Source organism: Diadema antillarum, unplaced genomic scaffold (assembly GCF_040938485.1).
Source record: "Diadema antillarum isolate AM-2024a unplaced genomic scaffold, OU_Dant_1.0 seq00000348_RagTag, whole genome shotgun sequence".
Lineage (NCBI taxonomy): Eukaryota > Metazoa > Echinodermata > Echinoidea > Diadematoida > Diadematidae > Diadema > Diadema antillarum.
Window position 1 is genome coordinate 1335881 of NW_027271358.1, and position 15482 is coordinate 1351362.

At 37.1% G+C, this 15482-nt stretch overlaps 1 protein-coding gene across 1 annotated transcript in view; it reads right to left on the minus strand.

The window, feature by feature from the left end:
- Positions 1–15197, minus strand: part of LOC139731036 (N-acetylglucosamine-1-phosphotransferase subunits alpha/beta-like) — a 45166-nt gene extending 29969 nt beyond the window's left edge. The window contains exons 1-5 of the mRNA XM_071641918.1: positions 15122–15197; positions 11180–11331; positions 10098–10183; positions 4814–4948; positions 543–736 (exon numbers count right to left, since the gene is read on the minus strand). Of these exons, the coding sequence (XP_071498019.1) occupies positions 543–736; positions 4814–4948; positions 10098–10183; positions 11180–11299 (535 nt within the window). The 5' untranslated portion in view covers positions 11300–11331; positions 15122–15197. The remainder of the gene's footprint in view (positions 1–542; positions 737–4813; positions 4949–10097; positions 10184–11179; positions 11332–15121) is intronic.
- Positions 15198–15482: the final 285 nt, after the last annotated feature.

The following is a 15482-nucleotide window of genomic DNA, read 5'->3' on the forward strand; positions in this document are numbered from 1 at the left end:
ATTTAAAGTAGAATTGACACTTGTGCAATTCTCCTACCCAAGGTAATCTTACATACCGATGATTTTAGCTGAGATAGGGAGGACATGCAACAATACCCACCTTGTCAGTCACATAACTTGTATATGGTATGACAAACACTCCAAGAATCTTCATAAAATCGAAGGAACAAATTAATCATTTGTCATAACCAGATAACACCTTGAAATACAGTGTACTCCATAGGATTTGTTCTGAAGCCAGTGATTCTACTGATCTCATTTTGCAGTAACTGGAAAGACATGAAGTAAAGCATTAGACTACCATATTTTCTGTACTCAAGACAGACCAGTAGTAATACCATGTACATTGTACATGTACATGTGTCTGTTCAAATGAGTTACTTCACGCATAATGCTATTTGATACATGAGCTCAATTAATTTAAGACCTTAAATTAACGTTTGCAAATATGTTTGTCTTAGGTAAATGATGGGTAGACAGATGTCAGGTGACTAGTCATGTTATCACTCATGTGACCCCTTACTCTCAGCATACAGACTTACCATCATCCTGCTTTTGAAACTGAAGAATTGTATTTGTCTGATCGCCTTCCCTTGTGATATTTGAAATGGCTGTGATGGGAAGAAGAGATGACTCTACAGCTCCAAGTTGACTGACTGTGACTGATCTATCTAGGGCAGGACTTGTGACTAGAAGAGCAGCTGGCATACAGTCTTTTAATCTGCACTGGAAGGAGCTGGCAAAGGGGAAACAAAACAGCAAGATAGTAATCACCAGAAAACTCTTTAAAAATATATCATACATAGTGTACATGTAACTACATGAAAATGGACAGGCATTATAAAATCTGCATTATGCACCAACAAACACATACAATAGCACACCAAGTACACTGTACATATTGATGCTCAGGATATTTCATATGTGACCCAGCACCTCAAAACAAACAAAAAGTCGCTAGACATGAATTTTTAGTTAAGACCATATTCTGAAAGAGCAGAATTTAAGCTTTAAAATGATGTATTACTCAAATCAAATGGACTGTCCTACCCTATCTAAATATTGGAAAGAAAGCACAAACTCAGGAAAAGTGTGAACTGAGAAAAGAGGCTCTGAAGTACAGTGTCTATTCAAGCGCTTAATCTTTACCAAACCGTGCTGGCTGTGCGATGAATGGGACAACTAGATATATCGCTACGGCGACTGATATGCCTCCGCCATAATGCATGGTTCTCCTAATAGGTCTATAGTACAATGTCTTGACAATGTGTGATGACAGTTTCACACAATTGGCAAAATATTAAAATGACAGGTTTGCCACAAATGTGCTGAATGTTCACTTTCCTCGAACTAGGTTCAATTGGATGAATGATTAAAATGTAAGAGTGCAGGTATTTGGGGAACTGATGATTTTTACTTGACTTTTGACCCTTTTATAAGTTTATGCATTGAGTAATTTTCAAGGTATTGAGAAAAAGTATAATTTCAGTATCAAATGGGAAAATAGCATTATCTAAACCTGGCCTTTGACCTTTGACCTCACAGTTCCAAAGAGAATCACTGTTAGGTTGAACATGCATAAATATGTATGTTTCATGATGATACCTTGAGTTACTTTTGAGATATGGAGGAAAAAGTGCAATTCAACACTTTCACTTGACCTTTGACCTTTTGACCTTTGACCTTTTGGCAAGAAACTTCCCACAGAATATATATCGGGTAATACATGTATACATCAAGTTAAAAAAAAAAAAAAAACCTTCAGGCATTGCATAAATATAAGGAAAGTAGTGATATTTTGAGGAGTTGACCTTGACCTTTGACCCCCTGACCTTTGAACCATGACCCCAACTTCCCTAGATAATCACTGCCCATTGGAACAAGCATATATACTAAGTTCCATGAAGATACCTTGAACCATTTGCGAGATATGGACAAAAACATGAATTTTCAACCTTTTTTTTCACAAAATAACCTGTGACCTTTGACCTTTGACCCCGCGACCCTAAAATCCAAAAAAAGTATTATCCCCCCAGGATATACCCTCATATCAAGTTTGATGTAAAACCACCACACGGTTCTGGAGATATCGACAAAAACAAAACGGGACGGACGGACGACCCGAAAACATTATAATGCCTCCGGCCACTTCGTTGGCGGAGGCATAAAAAACAGGAAGTAAACCACCAGAGTAACAACAATGAAGGGATTATCAGATTATACTGAAATTATGCATGCCTCATTAACACATTCTGTCCATAATTAATGCCAACTTTCAAAGCAGTAGCACTATCATTTCAAAAGTTATTAGAGTTGAAAGTGAAGAATGTGGACAAGGTTTTTCAGAAATGTAAAAGGGATTCTAAGGACACACCTAATCTCACTATTCTACCAAAAATGTTCGAGATAAACTGCTAAAAAACACACTTTCCTGCCCGTTTTATGATACCAAATTTTAGCATAATGTAAAAGAGGACCCACTCTTTCAGAAAATATGAAAAAGTCAAGTTCGGCTAGGTTGTCCCATTTCACTTATTTTCAGTCCTCACGCAAAATCAGTGTGTGCAACTTTATGTTCGTTTTGAGGTGCACGGTCACATGTGTTCCTAGTACTTTACATGACATTTGAAATGGGTCTGTCATATTAAGTCTGAAATTGTTCTTTCAACAAAAAAAAAAAATCCCGATTGTCATAAAGTTGCAAGAAATTCAAATTCATTCATATGTCATTTGGCTAAAGGTTCAAGCTATATTTCAATGATGGGTGATTTACAATGGAATAACTTTTGACTGATTATCTTCTTTTTTTTGTAATCTTTTATACAGTGAATGCAATCTTTTGTATTGAGGTCACACATTCTTAGCTCAAAGGCATTCCTTCCAAGAAACTTTTATGAAAATTGCAGTAATATTGTAATCGACAATTGTGCCATGACATCTGAGGTTCCTTATCTCCCTCTTTCCTTCCCAGAGGTTAAACGATTTTTGTCTTTAAGGTGTAGTTTGCCTGCCACACCGTGGTTGGTCCCATCTAATTTCTTTCATTTCACAAACACAAGCATACTTCTGCTATGCTTTACTTCGGAGGAAACAGGAAACTATCACAGAAAACGAGCGAACAAAATGAAATCTCATCTATGTCAGTTTTTTCCCTTAAAGAGCAGATATAGCAAACAGTACAATTGATTTTTGTTTAATCAGCAAATGACAGATGTTCTAAGCCACGATGGGAAAACAAATCCTCCTCAAATGTCAATAGAGATTTTTTTTTTTTTTTTCAGGAACATCAACCACAGTCAGCATAGTACACTGCCTTCCTGCTGATAACTGTTTAAAGAAGCACCATATGAGTCAAGTGATGAACGATCTGTACGTGAATACATAGAGTCCTTCAGTCCCTTTTTTTGAACAAATACAGATCAATTATTCTGATTCTGAATGATATCACCAGCATACAGTGTACTGCATAGTACACGGTACACATCACAGCTCTCATATTGGTTCAGTGTATAATTAAAGACTGCTTTCACAGGCCTTACAAATTAAATCAGCAAGGGTCAATAGATCTATTAGCAGAGCATGAGTGAAACTTTGAATCAAATAATTGTTTGGCAACAAAAACAAAAACGAGTTCCTGGCTTTGCTATCTGAATCAAACAACTGTTTGGCAACAAAAGCAAAAACGGTTCCTCGTTTTGCTATTTTCTTGATATATTTCAGGCATTTTCCCCACTTCAAACTTGCTCCTGAGTACCTGAGGTGCCTGTTTGTCATACACATAATAAAACCAATCTGGCATTGCTCCAGCTTCTTCTTTCACCAGAGCTTTCATAAATATGTGATATGATTAGCACTAGTAGGTTATCATATGGTCTTTGACATACATTGCCTGCTACCCATTGCAAAGTACATATGTAGGCCTATGTTGATGACACTTCAGACTGTACTCTCCATAATGTTCATAGAATTGGTAGATTGATGTTCTCTACATGTCACTGCAAATGACATTTGGTCTTAATAGTCATTATGATAGTGACATGACGATTAACCCTATGAAATATAGAGCAGGGGATGGTGAGGAATGATGGTATACAGGAAGTATGTACAGATGAACTACAATGTATAACAGAATGTGTCCAGTAGGTAGTGGCTACTACTGATAAATGGCGTATCAGCTGGAATACTCCTGTGAAAGAAATATACCAGGTACTCAAATACTGCCCGTTTGTTGACTCTCTTAGTCAATTGTACAGGTTTTGCTTGAGCTCACCTACTGTTACCCTTAAAATGTCACATGTTCTATATCAGATCAGCAATTGAATTCATTACTCATTTTTTTCTTCAAGAAATTACTACTAAAATATCAACTATTCGGGTCTCATCAGGAAAGAGACTTGCAGACTTCAGCACTATATCTCACACTCAGCTTTAAAATTTCTTTGCTCTTTTATATTTGCAAACACTTAAAGAATGAATGATGAAGAGCCATATGCTGACCTCATCACTTAGTTTCACTACCCGACAGACCTGTCAAGTTCTGTTTTATCCAACCAAAGCAAACGCTTTTTGCTTGAGAAGATGTAGACTGGGGGATCCAAGAAGGTATACAACTCAAAAATATATGCTTTTGCTAAATATACAATTATTTCAAGTTAATTTACCGAAGATGAAATGGCATCACAAAAGTTTTGACAGTAATTGGAGAATGGCCTGGTGACATTTGACATTTAGACCTGGAAGCAGGCCACTGTTTACAAGACTGTGTCAAAACCCATTACCTACGACACCTCAATGCCCTTTCACCGTATCTCACCTTTCACTGTTATTAGTGGTGTTCGTCACGCTTGACTCCAGTTCCCTCTTGGCCTGTTCTAGGTCTTTCAGCAGTTTAATGTCGGATCCATTCACCCAGGTATAGACAGCATCAATGGGGATTGGCAGGCACATTCTATGTACATCACAGGGCAGGAGTAAAATAGACAGAAAGGAAACCAGTATTAATATACTCCAGCTAGAGGGCATTAACCCCATTCAATGATACATATTACTGTAAAATGAGAAATGTTCGTGTGCATTTTAATTTTGCAATTTCAAAAGAGCCGAGTTTCGCGAAATTCAAATGCATGCTTAAGATCTTGTTTACACTATATGCGTTGAATGTTAGAGGCAACTCGCAAAAATTTCATGCTGCGAATAAGGCTGTCGGCTCCCATTCGCGAAAAATTCATGCCACTAAAACATCGTGTTTTAATTCTCTTTATACAACGTACTAAATCTTGTGTAGCCACTACTTGCAAGCCAACAATATTTAAAAAAATTTGACTTGACGATCACTGCGTAGCTGATCACACGACGATAAGCAAAGAAATCTTCAACTAGAAATGTCGCTAAGGCGACTGGTATGCCTCCGCCACAATGCATGATTCTCCTAATAGGTCTATAGTATATGTGGACAATGTGTGATTTCATTTTCACATAATTGGCAAAATATTAAAATGACAAGTTTGTCACAAATGTGTTGAATGTTCACCTTCCTTGACCTAGGTTTAATTGGATGAATACGAGAGCATGTATTTGGGGATTTAAGGACTTTAACTTGACTTTGCCCATTCATAAGTTTATGCATTGAGTAATTTTCAAGGTATGGAGAAAAAGTGCAATTTCTGTATTGAAAAGTACATTGTTACCATTTTCATCTGGCCTTTGACCCTAAAATTTATAGGATAATCACTGTCAGGCAGAACATGCATAAATATGTAGAAAGTTTCAAGATAACTTGAGCCACTTCTGAGATATGGAGGAAAAAGTTAGTTCAGCACTTCCCCTTGATCTTTGACCTTTTGACCTTTGAGGCAAAAAAAGAAAAGAAAAAAAAGTTTCCAGAGAATCCAGTTAATACATGCATACACCAAGTGTCAAAAAAAAATAATCCTGCTGGCAATGCATAAATATGAGGGAAATAGTAAAATGTTGAAGTGTTGCCCTTGACCTTTGACCCCATGAACCCTAAATTCTCTAGACAATCACTGCCAGTCAGTACATGTATATATACTATGTTCAATGAAGATACCTTGATCACTTTAAAAGTTATGGAGAAAAAAGTGAAGTTTTAATATTGTTACTTGACCTTTTGACCTTTGACCTCATGATCCCAAACTTCCACCAGAGAATCTTAATTGGGTAATACATGTATACACTTAGTTTTAAGAAAATATCTTCAGGCATTGGATAGATATGGTGGAAATGTGAAATTTTATGTATTTGACCTTGACCTTTTGATCTTTGACCTTGATCATGTGCACCCAAAAGTTGATAGCACAACTTCACCCCCTAATACACATACATGCCAAGTTTCATCAGGATACCTCAAAAGGTTTTTTAGTTACGCTGTCCACAAAATTCATTACGGACGGAAGGACGGACGGACGGACGGATGGAAGGACGGACGGACGGAAGGAAGGACGGACGAACGGAAGGACGGACGGAGGGACAACCCGAAAACATAATGCCTCCAGCACCACTTCGTGGCAGAGGCATAAAAATACCCCTAGATGAAGGACGTGACCTGGGTGAAGTTTCCAGCAAGTTCTAACACATGCACGACAGGGAAGAAGTTACTCAGGGGCAAGACAAACAAATGATAACCAAATGTAATTTTTGTAATTCTTCTTTCTCTCATCAGTCCTTTCACAATTCAGAGTCAAACAGACAAGAAATATCTGCACAGGTGATTGTTGGAGGGGTTCTTAAATCAGCTTTCCAAGTTGGGAGTCTGCCATTCAATCTCAATCTCTAACAGATAGGAAGGAATCCCTCTCTCAGTCAAAAATGCTTTGAGCTGAGGGACTGTCATTCCCACAAAATTTCTGAGATGGGTGTTCCATCTTCACAAAAATTAGAAAGATAACACAAAAATTACAGTTAAGGCAAAAGTTAAAATCGACACTGCTTGTAGCATAGGTATGTTTTGTGCATCACAATCGTAATATGTGCACAATAGTGCCAGACCAATACAATGAAGTATAGCTTTGCATAGTGCTAGTACATACAAATGCAGCCTAGACCAGATGCAACTTGGCCACCATTACATCTAAAAGAGATATCCAAGAGGCACTTGCGAATTGGAATCGTTCGATTATCGTTTGATTTTCCCTATAAAAGTTTTCATCAGATATAAAAGAGCAAGGTCTAAAATTGAACCTAAATTGAGCAAATAGAGCTAAATATAAAAGATCAGCTCAATAGATTGTACTACTATCATAGGTGCATATAATATCTTTGCAGCCAAGAGTTTCATTGACTTTGATCTCATATTGTTTCAGATATTGCCATTCACAAAAGTACGGAAAATCATGTCGTTCCTGTTTTTTTGACTTGACACCATAAAATGATGATCTGATTTCTCCACAAAAAAAAAAGAGCTACATTTTGCAAAGGTTTATATCTTTAAAGTTCAGGTAGGTCATAATAAGGACATGTGGCACGCATATAATAGCTAACAATTTATAAGCTATGATAGAATTCTGAAAATTATGTTGATCCCTAGGGAAGGTGCATTGTAACAAATTGTCAAAACTTTGATAAAAAGTAACCTAGCATAAGAAATAAAAACAATTGGTATCACAGTATCAAGTCTCTACATCATCCATTTTCTTAGCACAGAAAACAATCCTGGCTATCGAAAAACCTTTCACATACAGGCTACACACACTCCCCCAGTACGATATTCTGCAGTTAAATGTAAGCTATTTGAAGACACTGAACACACAAGGCAGCCTGAATACTATTACAACATATTTCAAACCTTTTGAAAGAACCTGTGTGTACACATGTCTGATACATCAAACACAGTTTTACCTGGTCACAACCATGGGTAGTATCAATACAACCACATGTGTAGCCAAATATATGGCAGATATACACTGGTACACATGGGGTGAGGGTGGAGGGTACATAGTACAAAATGAAGAACAGAATGCAATATATGCCAGTGATTTATTGTAGTATGGGTATTTAAAATGATTTTTTTTTGTCACCATACAGAAAAGGCATTGCTCCTGATAGCAGCCTTTGCATTTTCACATCCATAACCTTTCAGTGATATTGATAGGTGTCCAGAAAAAAAATTTTGTGCAAAAAGACATAAAATTTCTTTCCCATGATATCCTAACCTCACATTTTCATGCATTCTGGCACCTTAAGTTACAAATTGTAGAGTTTTATTATCCAAGGTATTATCTTTCCTGAGCTTCCATTAAATTTCCTCGACTTGGCTATTGGTATTCAGTACCAGCATACTTCTTTGTTGTTGTTTTACTTACAACCTCATCAGTTTGGAGAGTGTACAATAACAGCACAATAACAGTTTCTGGGTTGAATTTCAATTCTGCTACAACTAAGTTCAGTTTTGACTTCATCGTTGTTCGCAACCACTATTCTAGCTGAAGTTGTGGCAAAAAATTGCAGTGTTTAGCTATAGCTGAGTGACTTTTGACCCGAACCTTTGACCTGGCACTGTCTCGATAATGTCACTCACAAGTTCTTACTATTTGTCTGTCCGACAAAACAATACCATAATCTAAAGAATAGTGTCCTCTGATCTTGACCTAAGACCTCTTATCACTCTCATTTCATTTAAACAAGTGTCTTCTTATTTCTATCCCTCCTCACAAATCATATTACCACTGGAAGAGAGGCCAAGAAACTTCTACTTATACAGTCCTTACCAATTACAAAAACTTCATTCTATTTTGACAAAAAAATAAATAAACAACTAGAAATGTCGCTATGGTGACTGGTATGCCTCCGCCATAATGCATGATTCTCCTAATAGGTCTATAGTACAATGTCTTGACAATGTGTGATAAGTTTCACATAATTAGCAAAATATCAAAATGACTGGCTGGTCACAAATATGTTGAATGAACATTCACTTTCCTTGAACTAGGTTTAATTGGATGAATGGCTTTATTGTCTACGAGTGCAGGTATTTGGGGATTGGAGGATTTTTACAAGTAATTGACTTTTGACCCTTTTAAGTTTAAAGGTCCTGTTTACCTTTGGGAACAGTGATTTAAAGATTTTTCAAGATATAACATTTAATGCATTATGTGTAGGTCTGTTGTACCACAAAACATCCTATCACATATACAATTTGTGCAATAAAGCCTAAAATATAAGGAGATATCTGTATTTTTCTGAATAAACCGTAAAAGTAGACGGTTTAGTCTGGAAACATTTTTATTATAACTATTGTTCACATTTTGTATATTTAACAATACTTAACATCGATTTTACTGATTAAAATTTTTGCATTGGTTGTTTCTATCCCTAACTCACATTTTAGAACTATTTTAAAGCACTAATGCTGGGTTTTTGTTTCATCTGCAAATAGTAAATTATGCCTTTAAGGAAGAAGTGAAATTTAGCACTTTCACTTGACCTTTGACCTTTTGGCAAGAAGCTTCCAAGAGAATCTCTATTGAGTAATACATGCATACACTAAGTTTCAAGAAAAATCCTGCAGGCATTGCATAGATCTAGGGAAATAGTGAAATTTTGAAGATTAAACCTTGACCTTTCACCCATGACACCTAAATTCCCAAGATAATCACTGCCAGTCAGGACATGCATAGGACCTATGTACTAAGATCCATGCAGATACCTTGAACCATTTGTGAAATATGGAGAAAAAGTAAAATTTAACATACAGTTGACCTTTGACCTTTGACCTGACGACTCAAAACTCTCTGGAGAATCTTTCTCTGATAGTTCATTTATACACTAAAGTTTCAAGAAAATATCTTCAGGCATTGCATAGATACAAATGTATGTGGGAAATAGTGAAATTTTGAGCATTTGACCATGACCTTTTGACCTTTGACCTTGAGCATGTGCACCCAAAAGTTGATGGGCACAACTTCACCCACTCATACATATACATGCCAAGTTTCATTAGGATACCTCAAACGGTTTTTTAGTTACGCTGTCCACAAAATTGATTACGAACGGACAGACAGACAACCCGAAAACATAATGCCTCCGCCGACACGCCGTGGCGTAAGCATAAAAACAAAACAAAACAAAATAAAACATACCTGTTCTCAAAGGCTTTATTTGCAATATTATCATGGTAGATGTTGAAAAGTCTTGAGTATCGATCCTGGCTCCATTCTATGGCAACCTGATAATTAGATGTGACAAATAAAAAGACACACACAAAAAAACTAGGATCACACTGCAAAAAAAGAGAAATCGTAATTATCTCAGACATTGACACACTGGGACTGTCATCATGACAACAAGGCAGTAACATCACTCAGCAACAGACATGTCATGTCACTGAATTGTCAGATAAAGATAAAATGGCATAATTTGACTTCTTTTCTATAAAATGACATTGCCATTCATTACCATTACCAAGGTGACTCAGTGGACTACTCAGGTCTCTTCTTTCAGAAAGAAAGACCCTAAATCTTATCAGAATATGATTATTAAAGAAGACTGGATTAACACATGATTCTTCCAGTTGGAGTACAGTCCATCATCTGGTACAGCTATCATACTCATACTGATTGACTTGTCTGGTGCATTTTGCCATGTATTTGGGGCAGATGACTTCACCTGTTGCATCTACTATACACACACATTTTGGAGAAATAAAAACACTTTTGTACATGTCAAACAATGTCTGAGTTCTCACATTGATGTAAATCATAACTGATTCCATGAGAGTTAAAAGGGAGAATTCTGCTTTTACCAAATTTACCATGTTGTAGTTATATTGACCCCAAGCAGTACTGGTATATTCCATCTCTTGCCTGTCATGTAAATCTTAGGGTACGCATTAAAGACTGGAGGATATACAGTGGGAAGGTCATATGATCTTAGCATGGATCAGCTACAGTACTTTGGTGATCAATACACTAGTTTCTATGATTATTTCCAATATCTTTTTGTCTGAGTGCACAAATTCTACATGATAGTTCTGTATAATTTTTGTAATGTGCTCTTTCTTTTAATAAGATTAAAGATTAACATGTTGCATCTGCATATCACACACTGTCTGACTGTGTATCTTACCATTAACATTTTTGTGAGTACCTTTTCTGAGCAGATATGTTGCCTGTTATAAATGTCTACACTCTTATAATCAAACATGTATTATCATGATCATTACCTCTCCAAACTGAAAGGCAGACACTATCACAAGGATGATACCACTGAAGATGAGCAGCATGCCATAGCGATGAGACAGGAATGTGTAGGTCTGTTTTTGCACTATCTTAAACATCTTCATGTAGTTTATTCCGACAGGTGACAGAGGTCAAACTGAAAGGAAGCAATGAATAGTGAATGTGTTAAAATCAGATACAATTTGTATCACAGAACACATTAAGGCAATTTAAAGCAATATCTTTTTTTTTTTTATGTACTGTAAAAGGGGAAATTTTCGTGATGTGGAAATTTTCGTGCATTTCGCGCAACCAGAAGCTAGCACGACAATAAAAGCACACAAATATTTTTGCATGCCATATGTTCCAGTGACAACGTCCTGATTCTGCAGAATGAAAAACATGCAAGATTCATCTTACCCAGCCAAGCACGAGCACAAAAAATTACTCACACAAAAATATCTACTTTTACAGTATAACATACAAATATGAGAAAAGAGTATTGTTAGTTAATCACAATTATGTAATGACACATTCTTAAAAAGACCACACATTTCATTATTTTTCAGTAATAACTAGACATCACAATCTTGATTAACATTAACATAATATCAGGATTATATGTCACAAAGTTTTATATATCAAAGTTTATGAGATTCAACCTTTAGGAGTATTTCCACATATTCAAGTTGGCTTTCCATACATATACATGTAGGACTGTAAAAGAAAACAGGCTTTACTCTGATTGTACCTAAAATAAGAAAGTGTTGGAACTTTTCAGTTCAACAAGTTTTCATGATACAGTGACGTAAAGGGAATCTCTCCCCTAAAATTTAAATTTGAGAGGTGTGAGAGCATGTCCTAAGAATTCTAGAGAAAATTCTATCCCATCACAAAAAATGCCCCAAACTGTGAAATATTCATTTTAATACAGCAGCACGCACTAGTGCGTACTGCAATAGTAGCCAGATCTGAAAATAGTAGCCGCGCGTAGACCATCGGTGTGAGCACGTCTCCTTCGATCACCTCCGTCTGCACACAGCTATATCGAATGCTGTCTATCTGTATCGCCTCGAGCCATATATGCATCCGCATGAGTAGATGCTGCCGCGGCTGCCTGGTCAGTGGCGCGGCGCAGCGCGGCGCGGCGTTGCAGCACCAACCTAGCTGCGTACGTGGACATTTGCATGCGTTTGCGTGTTTTGAGAGTATCGTAGTACACTGATCGTAAAGAAAATTATCGAACTACACAATCGAATGCAGTCAATCACGCCAGACGACTACTCTTAGATCAAGGCGCATGTAATTTTTGGCACTTTAGAGATTGCTCTATGTCTCTTTATAATATACTGCTACATGTATATCTCTGTATGTGAGTACCATTGCACTCTTATATTTCATAGGGATATTATCAGTACAATAACCTACATGTACAATGTCAGAAAACTAAATTTCTGTGTACAGATACACTTTACACAGCAAACATGTTTGATGCAAATTATTGTGTGAATTGTAAATAAGCGATCATGACGTACGCTGCCTGCACAATCTTAAAGGTAATGTTTACCTCTGGGAGCAGTGATTTTAAAAATGTTTGAGTTATCACATTTGATGCATATGTATGTGTAGGTCAGTTGTATCACAAAACATCCTACCATTACCAAGTACCATATGAAAATTTTGCAATGAAGCCTAAAATATGAGGAGATATCACCATATTTCTCACTAAAATTGAGATAAACCTCTCTAAGGATGGGAAGGGGTTAGCATTTTGACCCTCTATCACAGGCTTTTGGGAGGGAAGCCAGTCAAAAATCACCTCCTGGAGTCCTATCGCCAGTTTTTGGAAAGGAAGATAGCATTGCAGCTAGATGTATGTGCAATGCATAGTATACAAAGTGGCAAAATGTCTTGCAAGGAGAAAGCCAACCTGGCATGCCATGCAGCGAAACATGCACATCAGTATGTGTAAGCACATCTGAGAGATCGGGCAAACACCAAGGAAGTCCTACTACAGAGCACCCTTCATTTGGATTTTTTCAAGGGGTTGAAACTGTTCCTATTAGGAACCCTATTAAAGGGAACCCAAACCCAAAGAGCAGTGTGGATTGAGTGAAAGCAGTACAGCATTTATGTAGAACACATCAGTGAAAGTTTGGGGAAAATCGGACAATCGATGCAAAAGTTATGAATTTTTAAAGTTTTGGTGTTGGACCGCTGGATGAGGAGACTACTAGAGGTTATGACGTACGAGTGTACAACCATATAAAGAAAATAATAAAGAAAATTCCACAAAAATTCACTTTTCTAGCATTATGAAAGAGCACTTGACTAACTGCTTTCAGAAAGCAGGAGGAATAATTGCTACCTTTAACGTATCAGGTTGATGGAATGTGTGATTTTCACGAAAAATAATTTTTGTGGAATTCCCTTTATATTTTCTTTATATTGTGGTCCACACATACATCATAACCTCCAGTAGTCTCCTCATCCAGTGGTTCCAACACCAAAACTTTAAAAATTCATAACTTTTGCATTGATTGTCCGATTTTCCCAAACTTTCACTGATGTGTTCTACTAGTACTAATCTTACTGCTTTTGAACACTCAATCCACATTGTTCTTTGGGTTTGGCTTCCCTTTAATAATTGGGAACGTGCATGCGGTACAGACGACCACCGAAGCGGGGACAGGAGTTAGTCATCTACAAATTGTAGGGATTCTAATATCATGCAAACAGGACTAAATGCGGAAGCTAAATATCAGTGTGCAATGATTGTGGGAAGTCAAAGAAGTCACAGTTATTACGAAATACATTAATAATTGTACCTGTGTGTGTGTCTGTGTCTGCCTGTTTATCTTTACCTTGGGCTGCGCTGCTTTACCTGTACAGTATGTACACCAGGTACCCGAGATTCTGGAAGAATGCTGCTGTAACAGCAGTCGGGCTTCCAATTCTTGTTCTCGTGAATGTGGTCTACATTCATCCTTTCTATTCTAGTCCTTTTGCTTCTTTTGGGGTTATTTTCCGTCTGTTTGTTTGTCTGGCTCTCTTCTGTGTTCTGCTTATCTGTTAATTTTGTATATGTGCGTGGTCTCATGCGATCTAAGAACTGCATTTTCTATCGGACCTCATTCAACTTGCAATAAATCATTTTTTTGTGCATTGATTTATTTTTTTCTTATTCTTTTTTTTTTTTTTTTTTTTGCTCCCAGCTATTTGAAAGAGTGATCACATAATATTAGACAGCTAACTTCTGTTTCTTTTTGATTGTGCAGGCAGGGAACGTCATGATCGCGATAGCTCACAAAAAGAGCAAGTTGTTTTGAGCCGATGACATGAAAGCTGACATCGACACTTCATGATGACCAATTTGGTTCAAATTAACATGAGTGATCAGAAATAAGCTAACAAATATATCCTGAGATTTAGGTGCAATTTGGTTGTACAGAATTTGAGATAACTAGAACTAGCCTAGGTCTTACATGATCCACATGCCCGACATGGATACGAAAATACATTTCATTTGCGCCAAAATTGTGGCTTATTTCCACGGCATTTGATATGTCCAGCATAATGTTAATAACTAAATAAATGAATAAACAAAATGTTATTGTCATGCCAAGAATATAGCATCTAATCTAATAGGTCTAACGTTAGGCCCCAGATCTAACATGTTAGTCTAATAAATCTACTAGACTGAGCTCAGTGAATCTGGCAGGCACCGCGCAACGAACCGGCGCGGCGTGCGTCGTCATGATGTTCACAAAATCATAACATAACATTATACATGTGGGACTACACAGATGGGAATGGACCCAGCATGCATCATGCAATCTCAGCAAAATAGAACAGTTTACAACAGGTCAATAATCAATGCATCAGACATGATAGAACATAATAACAGCCAGCTCCTACTACAAGTATATGTTACTGTTCATAGCTACCCTTCCACTGACAGGGAAAAGTATGACTCGCCTTGCACAGCTCAGCTCAATCGGTTCACTTCGCTTCGTGGCGGGGACGGTCGCAGCTGTGATCTGTATCTGAGCTGTTATGTCGTCGGTGTTACCACGAACCGACGCTATTTCGTTTTTGAGCGAAAATGCAGTTCTGAGAAAATCGCGTTTAAAGATCTCACAAGTTTTAGACAACGTTTTCAATGACTTTTCCTGTCTTGTGTGTGAAAATTTTGACAGGGTGATGAGAGTGGAAGTTATTCTTCCTATCCATAGTGTAATTTTAGTGTGAATTCAAAAAAATTACGATATTTCTGTCTTCAAACTCACTGCGTCGGTTCGTAAATCC